The sequence below is a fragment of the Ambystoma mexicanum genome, chromosome 3q, assembly GCF_040938575.1.
Source record: "Ambystoma mexicanum isolate Mex_15411 chromosome 3q, UKY_AmexF1_1, whole genome shotgun sequence".
NCBI classification, from domain to species: Eukaryota; Metazoa; Chordata; class Amphibia; order Caudata; family Ambystomatidae; genus Ambystoma; species Ambystoma mexicanum.
In genome coordinates this window covers 1,265,474,731-1,265,491,752 of record NC_090926.1, presented here as the reverse complement: position 1 = coordinate 1,265,491,752, position 17,022 = coordinate 1,265,474,731, and the positions used below count along the sequence as shown (strand labels likewise).

At 48.4% G+C, this 17,022-nt stretch overlaps 1 protein-coding gene across 3 annotated transcripts in view; it reads right to left on the bottom strand.

Annotated features, from left to right (window-relative positions):
• LOC138447860 (lysosomal alpha-mannosidase-like) overlaps nucleotides 1-17,022 on the bottom strand; it is a 493,239-nt gene that overhangs the window by 376,077 nt on the left and 100,140 nt on the right. For all 3 annotated transcript variants that reach the window (XM_069604300.1, XM_069604302.1, XM_069604301.1), the window contains 2 exons: nucleotides 16,930-17,008; nucleotides 1,412-1,521 (listed from right to left, as the gene is read on the bottom strand). In XM_069604300.1, the coding sequence (XP_069460401.1) occupies nucleotides 1,412-1,521; nucleotides 16,930-17,008 (189 nt within the window). The remainder of the gene's footprint in view (nucleotides 1-1,411; nucleotides 1,522-16,929; nucleotides 17,009-17,022) is intronic.

Sequence of the window (17,022 nt, the reverse complement as noted above, 5' to 3'; positions counted from 1 at the left end):
CTCGCTTGACCACTTGGTGCTGGTGCCCCCGTGGCTTGACAAGGGCACCCGGCTGATGACTTCCGGGGGGCCTCGGGTCTCGCCGCTGCGGTGGGGGGGGGAGGGTGCGATCCCCCCAAGATGGTGCCAGATGTCGCGTTGGGGGGGGGGAAGAGCCCCCTGCTGGTTATGGGCACTCCCCCTGGTGATGGGCGCTGGGGGTTGTTCTCTTCCTCGACCCGCGCCGGGTCCCAATGTCCCCCTCAGCGGCGGCTGGGATCGATCAGCGCTGATGCCCCCTCGGCGATGGGGAGGGGGGGGCCGGCCGCTCCGAGGGCGCCCAGTATCACCACAAGGCCCGACCCCACCTCCCCTCCGTACCTTATCTTCCTGACGTTCCGACCGCTTCCCACTGCCGAAGTCCGCGGCTGTGTCGGGAGTCCCAGGTCTCTCCAGGCGCTGGCGGGCTCCGCCGGGCGGGTGGGGGGAGGGGGGAGGCTCCGGTCGCAGCGAGTCCTCACGGGGCCTCGTTACGCCGGCGGGCGGCGGGCCGGACCTGGATCCGACCCCGGGGGGAAAGGAGCGCCCGATCGCCGCCTCCTCGCCGATCGATCCTCTCGGGCCGCGCCTCGAGCCCGCCTCCAAAGCCCCGGCGCGCGGCACACGGGCCGGCCTGGCAATGCCCCTGTTCAGGCCGCGTCGGTTTTCTTCGCGCAGGATGGCCGATTTTTTCCCCAGTTTTCACTGGCAAGCTGCTGGAGCAGACGGGAGACCAGGAGTCTAGGGTTCGGGCAGAGAAAGTACAGGCAGAAGGAGGATTGTGCAGGATTAATACGGGCAGTGCTGGGAGCTCAGGTCGATGCGGCCATCTTGGATGGCCCTCTAGCGCCCTCTAGAGGACTATATTTTGATTGGTCCTAAGACGAGCACCCTTGGTATAGTTTCATAGAAAGCGAAACCCTCATAGCAATAAGTCTATATAGGCATTCTTTTTATTTTTAAAGCGAATAAACACACTTGAAATATATATGTCAGTGAGTCTGACTCCTTCTGGTTCCCCGAAGATCACATACTAAAACAAAAAGAAAAAAATGTTAAAATAAAAAGCATTGCCATGGTAGGCAGACTTCAGCAGAGGACATGCTGACTTCAAAGATGAGAGTGAAAAACAAAAAGGATAACAAAAAAACAAAATAAAGCTAAATAGTTCATTAAAAGATCAGCTGATTCCCGCCCCGCCCCGCCCCAAAAAATGTAATTCTGCATTAATAATTGAGAACACAAGGTGCCATGTTGGGGAGTGAAATACATCAACAGTCTGTACAGGCACGGCTCGGCGGCAAAAGTTAAAAAGGGATCCACTGACAGACCACAGAACTCAGCTGTTGAGCCCTTCCAAGCACACGTGGTGCGGAAGCTCAATAAGCTTTACCTGACAGGAGCTGCGGCCCTCTGCAAGCCGCTTGGCATAGTCATCCGAAACGTGCTGTTGCGCCGTGCCTGTAATTGCATCATGATGCTGTGCCACACCCATCGCTCTCTCTAGAAGAATAAAAGATCATATAGCCATCAGTTTTTTTTTATTAACTGGTTTAAAAAAATGTTTTCACACATTTAAAAAAAAAGAAAAGTATGAGTACACAAAAATGTGAACGTCATTTTACATATACAAAAATGGGAACAGAATTCAGACATACATTGATTCAATTTCATGCAAAAAACGAACAAGTTCAATAACTAAGGATATGTTGTCGCCCCACATGTGTCATTCGCCGTCCTGTTTGGCGTTTGTATCCGCGTTGGCGGTTACGCGCTTAAGGGCGTGTGGAGGTTCCACTACGTGATTTCTCTGTTACTCGCCCTACGGTCTAGTGGTTTTCCAACATGGCGTCGCTGGTAGTATTTCTTTCCTCCTCTCCCAGCGATCGCGGCGTTGCAACCCCCTTCACTGCGCTAGCTCGCTGCTTTGGGTTTACACGCTAGTTTTCCAGCCTTGACCTCCTCGGTCACTTTCTGTACTTTCGGTCCGCCCTCTCCGGACTATCTCTCTCTCTCTTCCTTCCCTCAGCTCTACGGTGCGCTGTTCTCCACGCCCGCCTCCTCTGCCTTACCTTTCGGCTGCGCTGTCATTCAGCCGCCCTGGTTCCTGTTACTCCGGAGTTGTTTTCTCTGCTGGTACCCTTTCCGGTGGCTATCTTTCTCTCCGGAACCTTCTTTGCTTCGGATGTCCGGCTTTGCCTGCTTCCATCAGCTAACTGCCACAAGAACTCCACTACAACTGCTTGCTCTAGATCCTCTCAAACCGCTGCACTCCTCAGAGGGTTTTTTCTGCCTGAACAGGCTTTTTCCCATCGTACTGTCTCGCCTCGGGAAGGGGGCCCCAGGTTTGCTATACTTTAGCACTCACTGTGGCTTCCTCTCGGGACAGATACTTTCAACACAAAAAGGAGAAGGACTATCTCTCTCACAGGCAACTGCAACCGGAGGACTTTGAATCAGGTGAGGAGAGTGGGGAGGAACGGGAGTTAGCGGAATCGGCCAAATCGGACAGATTGCAACGCCTAGAGATGTCGGCAGAAGAGCAGATACAAGAATTATGGAAGGCCATTCAGGGAATATCCCAAGAGTTACAAACTGTTAAGGCAGAGAATGTAGTCTTGAAACAGATGATTACTGCCCGCGAACCACAATCCCCAGAACTTCCTGTCATGGCTCTTTCGGCAGGGAAGTTCGATGGAACTCCTAAAAAGGTCAAAGAGTTTTTGGAGGCCTGCTTAGTATATTTTACTTTCAGGCCCCGGCTGTTTGCCACCGACCAGACAAAGATCGGGTTCATGGTTTCGAACATGACCGGCAATGCCCTGGCATGGTTCACTCCGCTGGTTACCGGGGCTAATCCCATCTTACACGATTTTGCTGGTTTTCAGACCCTGTTGAAGCAGACCTTTGAGAGACCCGAACTGACTTTCACGGCCTGCGAGGACCTGTTGGATATCCGACAAGGGTCATCGGATGTTCTATCGTACATATCAGAATTCAAGAGATTGGCTTTGGGTGCTGGGTGGTCTGAACAGGCACAATTTGCCATATTTCGGCGAGGCCTTAAGGAGGAAATTAAGGACGAACTCGCCAGGGCTTCCAGGCCCCCATCTTTTTCGGATCTGCTTTCCGCAGCCTTACAAATTGAATACAGACTGCAGGAACGAAGGTCAGAACGCCGAAAACAACGAACAACCGTTCATTTTTCCGATTCCACCGTCTCCTCCTCTCCTTCCCATACTACAGACGAACCCATGCAGATTGGAGCAACTAGAGGACCTCTTACCGCGGCTGAAAGAAGAAGAAGGAAGGAGAAAGGTCTTTGTGCCTATTGTGGATCGGATCAACATCTCCTCAAAGAATGTACTGAACTTCCTCAGAAACGTCAGGGAAACGGTTTCCCTCGGCGCCAGTAGGGACCTGGTTCCGAGGGGCTTCTGATTCATCCACCAGTCCCTATGTCTCTCTCTCTATTTCGGCTCCATACATTCCTGAGGATTCCAGGCTTATGGTTCTACCTGTTATAATAAAGGTCAACGGCAGAACAGTTGCGTGTCTCGCACTCCTGGACTGCGGAGCCGCCGGAAACTTTGTCGATGTCATCTGGACCAAAAGGATGGTCTCCGTACCTTGCCTCGCAAAGAAGATCAAAAGGTAGAAGGGGTTGACGGTTCTCCTCTCTCTTCAGGGCCTATTACTCACACCACCGAGGATCTATCAGTTACCATATTTCAACATTCTGAGACTATCCGGTTCGACATTATTCGAGCTGCCCATTTTCCGGTTATTCTTGGCATCACATGGCTCAGAAAACATAACCCTCATGTCAATTGGGCGGACAATCAACTACAATTTAGTTCCTCCTACTGCAAGCTCAACTGTTTTTCTGACGACGGTATTCCTCAGATTGTTACAGGGTCTACCACACAACTGGCTGGGGTTCATGCTCTTCCTCTGTACTGTTCTCCTTACTCAGAGGTTTTCGTAGAAAGAAAGCCAGCGACCTTACCTCCCCATAGGCCAGAAGATTGTAACATTGACTTAGAACCCAATGCTTGGGTTCCATTCTGTAGGATGTTCTCTTTAACTCAAGCGGAAAGAAAGGTTCTTAAAGAATATCTTGATGCCAATGTTCAGAATGGGCTCATTCAACCTTCCAAGTCTCCTGCCGGAGCTTCTTTGTTCTTTATCAAGAAGAGAGACTCAACTGAATTGCGCCCATGTATCGATTACCGAGGCCTCAACAAGGTGACTATCCGGGATCGGTATCCTATGCCATTAATACATGAGATCATTGAAGCTGTTCAAGGTGCACGTTGGTTCACCAAATTAGACCTCAGAAATGCCTACCATTTGTTACGCATCGCCAAAGGAGATGAATGGAAGACCGCTTTTCGCACTCCTTTCGGTCTATTTGAGTACCGAGTAATGCCCTTTGGTTTGGTGAATGCTCCTGCTGTATTTCAACGGTTTATGGATCAGATGTTTTCAGACTTATTGTCTGTCTCCATGATCATATACCTGGACGACATCCTTATATATTCCAGCACCCTAGAGGACCACAAAAACCATATCCAAAAAGTTTTGGAAAGACTTAAAAACAACCAACTTCTTGTCAAACCAGAGAAGTGTGTTTTTGCTGCTACTTCAGTGCCCTATCTAGGGTATTATCTTTCTGAAAGAGGCATCGCCATGGATCCCAGCAAAGTTTCTGCTATTCTGGACTGGCCTTCTCCGGCTTCGATCAAAGAGGTCCAAAGGTTTCTTGGGCTCTCTAATTTCTATCACTCATTCATCCCAAACTTCTCTAAAGCAGTTCTCCCTATTACTTCTTTACTCAAGAAGGTCAACAATCCCTTTAGCTGGACTTTCGTTGTAGAACAGAGTTTTCACAATCTCAAGATTCTTTTTTGTACTGCTCCCATTTTGCGCCATCCTGACCAGAATAGACAGTTCATCGTCGAAACGGACGCCTCGGCCTTGGCCATTGGAGCTGTTCTGCTACAAGTGTTCGAGGAACGAGAACACCCCATTTGTTACCTTTCCAAGACGTTGTCTCCCAGCCAACTCAACTACTCCGTACTTGAAAAAGAATTGCTGGCTATGAAACACGCATGTGAGACCTGGCGACATCTATTGATGGGAGCAAGGCAGACCGTTATCATCAGAACGGACCATAAGAATCTCAAGGTCCTTCAGAATATGGAGTGTGTCAACTCCAGGCAGGCTCGCTGGGCATATTTCTTTGCCCAATATGATTTGCGAATTACCTACTTGCCTGGTACCAACAATACTCTTGCGGATGCTCTCTCTCGGAAGGGTCCCAAATGTGAGGAGAAAAGACATACCCCAGAGCTGATGTTCCACAGGAATAGGATCTTAACGGTTGCTAATACCTTTTTGGAGGAGGTTCGAGCCGGTGTTGCTTCGGAAGGTACTGTTCCGCTACTCAGAGGAGAGACTTCCAACACCAACAAAGAGGGTTTGCTATTCCTCAACCATCGTCTATACATACCTTCCGGTCCACTACGTCTGAAGATCATAAATTGGTGTCATGATTCACTCACTGCAGGTCATCGTGGGAAGCTAAGTACCACAGAAACTATCACTCGTTCTTTTTTTTGGCCGGAACTCAAAAAGGATGTGGAGGAATACATACTCAGTTGCCCGGTTTGTGCCATGACTAAGTCCATTACCGGCAAGCCCTTGGGTCTTCTCACCCAACCTGAGGTACCCTCTCGCCCTTGGGGTTTGCTTTCTACGGATTTCATTGTAGAACTTCCTGTTTCTAACTCCTGCTCCTGTATTATGGTTACAGTTGACACCTTGACCAAACTGGCTCATTTTTCCCCATTGCATGGTCTTCCTACTGCTACCGAGATGGCTGAGGTTTTCGGCCAGGATATCTTCCGTCTTCATGGTCTCCCTGACAAGATCATCTCGGATCGTGTCAGCCAATTCGTTTTGAAGGTTTGGAAGGCTCTTTGTTCTCGCCTTGGTATGGAACGTGCTCTGTCGTCTGGCTTCCACCCTCAGACCAACGGTCAAACTGAGCGCCTTAACGCCACATTGGAACAGTACCTTAGATGCTACAGCAATCGTCTTCAGGACAATTGGGTTTCTTTGCTTCCTACGGCAGAGTTTACTTATAATAACTCATTTCATACAGCCATTGGACTCTCTCCTTTCTTTTGCACCTATGGGGTGCACCCAAGATCTCTTCTTCCCTACATTCCGTCACCCACCAATTCCCCGACGGCTGAAGAAGTACTGCAGTCTATTTCTGATGCACACGTCACTGCCAGAAGGTGTTTGGAGAAGAGTCGTCAATATAACAAAACCCAAGCGGACAAACATCGTAGGCCTTGCCCTGAATGGAAGGAAGGGGACAAGGTCTGGTTGTCCACCAAGTTCTTGCCGCGATGGGTTCACCCTTCTAAACTCTCTCCTCGCTTTTTGGGTCCTTTTCCCATTCTTTCCAAAATAAATCCTGTTGCCTTTCGACTGAAACTACCTCCTTACCTCTGCCGCATTCATCCTGTCTTCCATGCCTCTCTTCTCAAACCTTTCATCCCGGACGTCCACCAGAGAGCTGTTCCCGACCAGCCTTTTCCTCAGGTGGATTCCTCTAGGGAATATGAGGTCTCTGCTTTACGTGACTCCCGCCACTACCGTGGTAGGTTGGAGTTTTTGGTGTCCTGGAAGGGTTACCCTAGGTCGGAGGACTCGTGGGAACCGGTTTCCAACATTCATGCCCCTCGGTTGTTGGCTCAGTTTCATACCCGCTTCCCCTTTAAGCCGGGGTTCCTACGCTCTAGGAGGGGGCATACTGTCATTCGCCGTCCTGTTTGGCGTTTGTATCCGCGTTGGCGGTTACGCGCTGGAAGGGCGTGCGGAGGTTCCACTACGTGATTTCTCTGTTACTCGCCCTACGGTCTAGTGGTTTTCCAACATGGTGTCGCTGGTAGTATTTATTTCCTCCTCTCCCAGCGATCGCGGCGTTGCAACCCCCTTCACTGCGCTAGCTCGCTGCTTTGGGTTTACACGCTAGTTTTCCAGCCTTGACCTCCTCGGTCACTTTCTGTACTTTCGGTCCGCCCTCTCCGGACTATCTCTCTCTTCCTTCCCTCAGCTCTACGGTGCGCTGTTCTCCACGCCCGCCTCCTCTGCCTTACCTTTCGGCTGCGCTGTCATTCAGCCGCCCTGGTTCCTGTTACTCCGGAGTTGTTTTCTCTGCTGGTACCCTTTCCGGTGGCTATCTTTCTCTCCGGAACCTTCTTTGCTTCGGATGTCCGGCTTTGCCTGCTTCCATCAGCTAACTGCCACAAGAACTCCACTACAACTGCTTGCTCCAGATCCTCTCAAACCGCTGCACTCCTCGGAGGGTTTTTTCTGCCTGAACAGGCTTTTTCCCTTCGTACTGTCTCGCCTCGGGAAGGGGGCCCCAGGTTTGCTATACTTTAGCACTCACTGTGGCTTCCTCTCGGGACAGATACTTTCAACACAAAAAGGAGAAGGACTATCTCTCTCACAGGCAACTGCAACCGGAGGACTTTGAATCAGGTGAGGAGAGTGGGGAGGAACGGGAGTTAGCGGAATCGGCCAAATCGGACAGATTGCAACGCCTAGAGATGTCGGCAGAAGAGCAGATACAAGAATTATGGAAGGCCATTCAGGGAATCTCCCAAGAGTTACAAACTGTTAAGGCAGAGAATGTAGTCTTGAAACAGATGATTACTGCCCGCGAACCACAATCCCCAGAACTTCCTGTCATGGCTCTTTCGGCAGGGAAGTTCGATGGAACTCCTAAAAAGGTCAAAGAGTTTTTGGAGGCCTGCTTAGTATATTTTACTTTCAGGCCCCGGCTGTTTGCCACCGACCAGACAAAGATCGGGTTCATGGTTTCGAACATGACCGGCAATGCCCTGGCATGGTTCACTCCGCTGGTTACCGGGGCTAATCCCATCTTACACGATTTTGCTGGTTTTCAGACCCTGTTGAAGCAGACCTTTGAGAGACCCGAACTGACTTTCACGGCCTGCGAGGACCTGTTGGATATCCGACAAGGGTCATCAGATGTTCTATCGTACATATCAGAATTCAAGAGATTGGCTTTGGGTGCTGGGTGGTCTGAACAGGCACAATTTGCCATATTTCGGCGAGGCCTTAAGGAGGAAATTAAGGACGAACTCGCCAGGGCTTCCAGGCCCCCATCTTTTTCGGATCTGCTTTCCGCAGCCTTACAAATTGAATACAGACTGCAGGAACGAAGGTCAGAACGCCGAAAACAACGAACAACCGTTCATTTTTCCGATTCCACCGTCTCCTCCTCTCCTTCCCATACTACAGACGAACCCATGCAGATTGGAGCAACTAGAGGACCTCTTACCGCGGCTGAAAGAAGAAGAAGGAAGGAGAAAGGTCTTTGTGCCTATTGTGGATCGGATCAACATCTCCTCAAAGAATGTACTGAACTTCCTCAGAAACGTCAGGGAAACGGTTTCCCTCGGCGCCAGTAGAGACCTGGTTCCGAGGGGCTTCTGATTCATCCACCAGTCCCTATGTCTTTCTCTCTATTTCGGCTCCATACATTCCTGAGGATTCCAGGCTTATGGTTCTACCTGTTATAATAAAGGTCAACGGCAGAACAGTTGCGTGTCTCGCACTCCTGGACTGCGGAGCCGCCGGAAACTTTGTCGATGTCATCTGGACCAAAAGGATGGGTCTCCGTACCTTGCCTCGCAAAGAAGATCAAAAGGTAGAAGGGGTCGACGGTTCTCCTCTCTCTTCAGGGCCTATTACTCACACCACCGAGGATCTATCAGTTACCATATTTCAACATTCTGAGACTATCCGGTTCGACATTATTCGAGCTGCCCATTTTCCGGTTATTCTTGGCATCACATGGCTCAGAAAACATAACCCTCATGTCAATTGGGCGGACAATCAACTACAATTTAGTTCCTCCTACTGCAAGCTCAACTGTTTTTCTGACGACGGTATTCCTCAGATTGTTACAGGGTCTACCACACAACTGGCTGGGGTTCATGCTCTACCTCTGTACTGTTCTCCTTACTCAGAGGTTTTCGTCGAAAGAAAGCCAGCGACCTTACCTCCCCATAGGCCAGAAGATTGTAACATTGACTTAGAACCCAATGCTTTGGTTCCATTCTGTAGGATGTTCTCTTTAACTCAAGCGGAAAGAAAGGTTCTTAAAGAATATCTTGATGCCAATGTTCAGAATGGGCTCATTCAACCTTCCAAGTCTCCTGCCGGAGCTTCTTTGTTCTTTATCAAGAAGAGAGACTCAACTGAATTGCGCCCATGTATCGATTACCGAGGCCTCAACAAGGTCACTATACGGGATCGGTATCCTATGCCATTAATACATGAGATCATTGAAGCTGTTCAAGGTGCACGTTGGTTCACCAAATTAGACCTCAGAAATGCCTACCATTTGTTACGCATCGCCAAAGGAGATGAATGGAAGACCGCTTTTCGCACTCCTTTCGGTCTATTTGAGTACCGAGTAATGCCCTTTGGTTTGGTGAATGCTCCTGCTGTATTTCAACGGTTTATGGATCGGATGTTTTCAGACTTATTGTCTGTCTCCATGATCATATACCTGGACGACATCCTTATATATTCCAGCACCCTAGAGGACCACAAAAACCATATCCAAAAAGTTTTGGAAAGACTTAAAAACAACCAACTTCTTGTCAAACCAGAGAAGTGTGTTTTTGCTGCTACTTCAGTGCCCTATCTAGGGTATCATCTTTCTGAAAGAGGCATCGCCATGGATCCCAGCAAAGTTTCTGCTATTCTGGACTGGCCTTCTCCAGCTTTGATCAAAGAGGTCCAAAGGTTTCTTGGGCTCTCTAATTTCTATCGCTCATTCATCCCAAACTTCTCTAAAGCAGTTCTCCCTATTACTTCTTTACTCAAGAAGGTCAACAATCCCTTTAGCTGGACTTCCGAAGTAGAACAGAGTTTTCACAATCTCAAGATTCTTTTTTGTACTGCTCCCATTTTGCGCCATCCTGACCAGAATAGACAGTTCATCGTCGAAACGGACGCCTCGGCCTTGGCCATTGGAGCTGTTCTGCTACAAGTGTTCGAGGAACGAGAACACCCCATTTGTTACCTTTCCAAGACGTTGTCTCCCAGCCAACTCAACTACTCCGTACTTGAAAAAGAATTGCTGGCTATAAAACACGCATGTGAGACCTGGCGACATCTATTGATGGGAGCAAGGCAGACCGTTATCATCAGAACGGACCATAAGAATCTCAAGGTCCTTCAGCATATGGAGTGTGTCAACTCCAGGCAGGCTCGCTGGGCATATTTCTTTGCCCAATATGATTTGCGAATTACCTACTTGCCTGGTACCAACAATACTCTTGCGGATGCTCTCTCTCGGAAGGGTCCCAAATGTGAGGAGAAAAGACATACCCCAGAGCCGATGTTCCACAGGAATAGGATCTTAACGGTTGCTAATACCTTTTTGGAGGAGGTTCGAGCCGGTGTTGCTTCGGAAGGTACTGTTCCGCTACTCAGAGGAGAGACTTCCAACACCAACAAAGAGGGTTTGCTATTCCTCAACCATCGTCTATACATACCTTCCGGTCCACTACGTCTGAAGATCATAAATTGGTGTCATGATTCACTCACTGCAGGTCATCGTGGGAAGCTAAGTACCACAGAAACTATCACTCGTTCTTTTTTTTGGCCGGAACTCAAAAAGGATGTGGAGGAATACATACTCAGTTGCCCGGTTTGTGCCATGACTAAGTCCATTACCGGCAAGCCCTTGGGTCTTCTCACCCAACCTGAGGTACCCTCTTGCCCTTGGGATTTGCTTTCTACGGATTTCATTGTAGAACTTCCTGTTTCTAACTCCTGCTCCTGTATTATGGTTACAGTTGACACCTTGACCAAACTGGCTCATTTTTCCCCATTGCATGGTCTTCCTACTGCTACCGAGATAGCTGAGGTTTTCGCCCAGGATATCTTCCGTCTTCATGGTCTCCCTGACAAGATCATCTCGGATCGTGTCAGCCAATTCGTTTCGAAGTTTTGGAAGGCTCTTTGTTCTCGCCTTGGTATGGAACGTGCTCTGTCGTCTGGCTTCCACTCTCAGACCAACGGTCAAACTGAGCGCCTTAACGCCACATTGGAACAGTACCTTAGATGCTACAGCAATCGTCTTCAGGACAATTGGGTTTCTTTGCTTCCTACGGCAGGGTTTACTTATAATAACTCATTTCATACAGCCATTGGACTCTCTCCTTTCTTTTTCACCTATGGGGTACACCCAAGATCTCTTCTTCCCTACATTCCGTCACCCACCAATTCCCCGACGGCTGAAGAAGTACTGCAGTCTATTTCTGATGCACACGTCACTGCCAGAAGGTGTTTGGAGAAGAGTCGTCAATACAACAAAACCCAAGCGGACAAACATCGTAGGCCTTGCCCTGAATGGAAGGAAGGGGACAAGGTCTGGTTGTCCACCAAGTTCTTGCTGCGATGGGTTCACCCTTCTAAACTCTCTCCTCGCTTTTTGGGTCCTTTTCCCATTCTTTCCAAAATAAATCCTGTTGCCTTTCGACTGAAACTACCTCCTTACCTCTGCCGCATTCATCCTGTCTTCCATGCCTCTCTTCTCAAATCTTTCATCCCGGACGTCCACCAGAGAGCTGTTCCCGACCAGCCTTTTCCTCAGGTGGATTCCTCTAGGGAATATGAGGTCTCTGCTTTACGTGACTCCCGCCACTACCGTGGTAGGTTGGAGTATTTGGTGTCCTGGAAGGGTTACCCTAGGTCGGAGGACTCGTGGTAACCGGTTTCCAACATTCATGCCCCTCGGTTGTTGGCTCAGTTTCATACCCGCTTCCCCTTTAAGCCGGGGGTCCTACGCTCTAGGAGGGGGCATACTGTCATTCGCCGTCCTGTTTGGCGTGTGTATCCGCGTTGGCGGTTACGCGCTGGAAGGGCGTGCGGAGGTTCCACTACGTGATTTCTCTGTTACTCGCCCTACGGTCTAGTGGTTTTCCAACATGGCGTCGCTGGTAGTATTTCTTTCCTCCTCTCCCAGCGATCGCGGCGTTGCAACCCCCTTCACTGCGCTAGCTCGCTGCTTTGGGTTTACACGCTAGTTTTCCAGCCTTGACCTCCTCGGTCACTTTCTGTACTTTCGGTCCGCCCTCTCCGGACTATCTCTCTCTTCCTTCCCTCAGCTCTACGGTGTGCTGTTCTCCACGCCCGCCTCCTCTGCCTTACCTTTCGGCTGCGCTGTCATTCAGCCGCCCTGGTTCCTGTTACTCCGGAGTTGTTTTCTCTGCTGGTACCCTTTCCGGTGGCTATCTTTCTCTCCGGAACCTTCTTTGCTTCGGATGTCCGGCTTTGCCTGCTTCCATCAGCTAACTGCCACAAGAACTCCACTACAACTGCTTGCTCCAGATCCTCTCAAACCGCTGCACTCCTCGGAGGGTTTTTTCTGCCTGAACAGGCTTTTTCCCTTCGCACTGTCTCGCCTCGGGAAGGAGGCCCCAGGTTTGCTATACTTTAGCACTCACTGTGGCTTCCTATCGGGACAGATACTTTCAACACAAAAAGGAGAAGGACTATCTCTCTCACAGGCATGCAGGGGCGCGTAGATACCAGTTACTTCACTGGGTTGAAGGTGCTGGAGGAGTTCTGGAGGAATATTGACTCCAGTGTCTAAAAAGTTCAAAGAGTTCAATATGTCCGATGTTCACTCTTGTTCCATTCCCTCGTTAGGTTGCAGCTGGGTCCAAAAGAATATTGCCTGGAGGCAGCTGATGGTGTTCAGGTAAGAGTCTGTATTACCAAACACTGTCCGGTAAAAGTTGCATGAGTTTAACTTGCTGTTTTCTCTCCCTTTATAGGTGCGGCATAGAAAGATGCAGCGAATCAAAGGACAATACCTCCGGTGGTAAAGCAGGTAAGCCTATGGTGGCAAAGAGATTGTCTTTGTCGGTTTTCTCAGCTCACCTTGTTATTCCTTTTGTTTCCCCCCCAGGTGCTGGGTTTCGACGAAGAAAATGATGGAGGCAGCGGCGAGTTGAAAGATGCGGTGGACTGGTGAGTATTAAGCAGCGCTGCTGCTGGCGAAGCGACGTGTGCTGAAATAATATCCTTTCCAGGCTCGGAGATGTGCTGGGTCCGGAATCAGGTAAGGAATCAAATAATGTCTGTGATCTAACCTCTTCTCCTTTCTTTTCCTTTTGTCTAGGAGCTCCGGATTCGAGGTGGGCGTGGCAGAAGACTGGATGCTGACTTGCAGATATGGTCAGCGTTACGCTGCTGGATGCAGAATAACACGAAGCATGAGCTGCTGTTTGGGCGTGGTTTAAATAGCCTGCAAAGTAGTCCCAGGTAAGAAGGTAAGAAGATCCCCAGAATCACACCCAAGTAAAAAATAGTCCCTGTAATAAAATAGTCCCATCCAGGCCTCACGTTGGCTTGGACTCATTTGTAGCATGGTCTGCATAAGGTAAGTTAAGTCTATGAGCCTGGTGCCTATGGCGCCAGGACTGATTTCTATGATGAGCCTGGCGCCCAAGCGCCAGGACTGAATCCAAACAGCCCCCAGCCGGGGCTGTTGGGGTTTTAATGAGTATCTGGATGCCTGCTTCCGGGGCTGATGGACTCAATCCGGATGCCCGGGGGTAGGCATCATGACAATAGCAACAACTTCGCTCAATGTGTCGATCAGGGCAATTGGGCTATAATTGCCTGCATCAGCCGGATCGCCCTTCTTATACATGGGAATAACTATTGACTGGGATCAGGAAGAGGGAACAATGTGTGTTTTATAGATGGAGACAAAGTGGGGCTTGAGAAAATAAGCCCAAATGGAGGGATCCTTTTTCTGGATAAAACAGTGGGAGACCGTTCGGTCCAGGGAACCTTGACGGTTTGAGTTCATTGATTGCCCACACTAGATCATCTATTTCCCAAGGGCAAGGACTATTAGTGAATCTAGCCGGAGTGCTACATTTCTTAGAAAAGAATAGCACCCAGGCATGTTCTTGGATAGAATCGCCAAGTGAAGAATTGCTAAAACCTGATTTGTTAATACAGGCACAAAATTGCATTCAATAGAGTCCTCAGCATGGACTGGTATCTCTAAAGTAGAGATCATATTTTAAGGATTTAATAATGTTTCTGTGACAGGTGTTACTTTATTGATTTAACTAATCCACTTTGGAAAGGTCCTGACCCCATAGGGACTTGATGTCCTGTCGTCTCTGCCCTTTGGAAAGTTTGATCCTCTGATCCAAGTAATGCGGATGGAATTTGGTGAGTGATCGTACTTTGGTGTCCAGGGATGACTTCTTGATGTTTTCAATGATGCACAGATCTAGAGGTTTATTGTGCAGTTGTACCAAAACCCCACCAACTGCTATTGAGACCACATAACATCCCTAAACAAAATTTATTATACAAGCTTCTGTCCCAGCAACAGCCTCAACCACTCCTGTCTGATATGACTGGAACCAATAAAGGCTGTACCTCATGCTTCATGGTTGTCTTTTTGAAGTAAATGTAACTATGAGGTGGTCACCTGCCAGGAGGTTCGGGGGAGTCAACAAAGGTCAGTTTGCTACACTTGAGTCAAAGGAGGAAGAGACAAAGAAGGGGGAAAAGAGCATATTGGTCAGTACGGGCAAATAAGGTTGATGAGGGTAACACAAGAACGGGTAGGGCAATGGAGCGGAGCCCCGATCCAGGCCAGGGCTGGTGAGAGCAGACATGAGCAATGGGAAGTTGCAAAGAATGCAATGCCATAATCTAGCAAAGTCAGCAGATTACAAACAATGCTTGTGAAGGGCACCATGCATTACACTGCCCCCTCGCGCCCCCCCCTATCTCCAGAACATGGCAGTCTTGCCTACCCATTGCCTCTCGTCAATCTGTCGCTGCCCACCTTCTTGGTGCGCATAGCAATCCCTACCAAAAAGCTCCTGCAAGGCCTTCGTTTCTGGCTACCACTAACCAAACCCATATCATTAAGATCGCAACAAGTACTACATGCCCCTGTTAACACTTACAGGCCTTAACTGCTCATTTTTTGCCACACTTACAGGCCTTAAATGCTAATTTTAAGAGCGAGGTACAAATACTCGGACCGACCCTTGGGGGTATGTTGTACCACACAAATCAATCAACTATTGGCCTTTCACTAATTGTTTTATTGTTTTAAATGAAGGCGCCTCTAATGGCGGTCTGGTTTTCTGCTGTGTAGAGACAGAAAGCCGAACTAGACATGAACACATCTTTACAATAGAAGAGTCCCTTGTTAGATAGAAGACGGGAAATAGGAAATTATCAACACAAAGGTGCACAAAAACCTTTATGTAGATATTTCTGATATTTGCGAGTCCCTTTTCCCACCAAAAAGCATTTTTACAGACTTCTGTGATGCCAAATAAAAGTAAGCAAAACCCTTTAAAGATTCACATTTCTTAATAGAGAGACTAAATACATGAACTATAGAAAACATAATTGTGAAATAGTGTTCATAATATAATCATCTCAAAGAACAATAGAGACTCCTTCATATTGTGGAGGATTGTATTACAAACACAAAGTCACAATTTCAAAATTATTTTTCTCACTTTACAGTACTGGTATTTAAGGATTGTGACTTTATAAAGGATTTTATTTGTTTTTTGAATATGCAATATTTTTCCATCTTAAGTTGGTCTTGGCTTATTGTTACTTAAATAAAAAAATGCCTTCTGTATTCCTGTGCATATGTTAGGTAATTTTGAATCCTTTACAGTAACATTTGTTCGACTAAATGATAGTCTGCTAAGAGAACTGTAAATAGTTCCACTTTTTCTGCCTATGAATATTCCAGTAGGAGCACCTTTCTTTTGATGAACTAGAGAAGAAGAACTCGCGCCCGATCCTAGATTAAGGAGATGCAAGTATACTAGTGCTCCTAGACCCATCAGCGGCTTCCAACACACTGAACCACAGCACCCCTACCCCCCAAAACCAAACTAGAGCATGTGGGGGACTGGCAGAAACCACACACAATTTGTCCACTTCTTTCATGCCAAACAGAGTTGCCAAATTGGACTCCAGAGTCTTCTGCCTGTGAAGTCACGCGTGTTCCCCAGGAGTCATGCCCGTTGCCATTGATTTTTAATGGCAATGCCAATCCCTCACAGCTTCAACACAATCGATTTGTGGATGCAGCAAGGTTTACTAAGCCAGCCAAAGACAGCGCAGAGCTCTCATTACCATTATCAAAATAGGAATATGTCAGGGGTAACCTCACTGATGCTTTGTCCCGTAACATACAAACCTAAAACCATGGGTGTCACCATCGAAGTGACCTGTCCAAGGCTTCACATGCCAGCTCCATAGTAAGATGTACCCTATGATATTACATCAGGCTAGACACTCAGTGTACTACTCCTAGTGCAACTTTGCCTGCACAGGCAAGGTCATGATCGGAGAAGACCATATTACTGCAATGAACTCCACCCCAAGAAAGTCCTTAACCCCTCCACGTCTTGTTTAATACTGCTGGAATAAAAGCAACAAACATTCACAGATGCAATAACATGGCACGGACCAGTGGCTTCCAATAAGATCCCAAAAATATTCAAGATGGTCATATAGACCCATAGTGCCCTGCAAGATCTCACCTAACTGCTTCCTTTCTGATGCAACATTCCTCTTCGAGGCTTCCCTTCTCTATAGATGGTCTGCAGGTTGTAGCAGACCATTTGTTAGCGCCTCAGTAATACATAATTCCTCTAGCCAAGGACCTATGAAGCTAAAAACAGCACCATAGAGTGTGGCGTGATACCCCTAATGGTAAGAAGACTGCATTCTGGCGCTGTAGCAAGTAACATTAAGCCATCATACTCAGTACAGAACTGTCTCCCAGTCCATAGGGGCCATCCGTCGCCTTTGCTTCCGCCAGCACCTCCAGCTGGTTACACACCTGGGGAGAGGGAG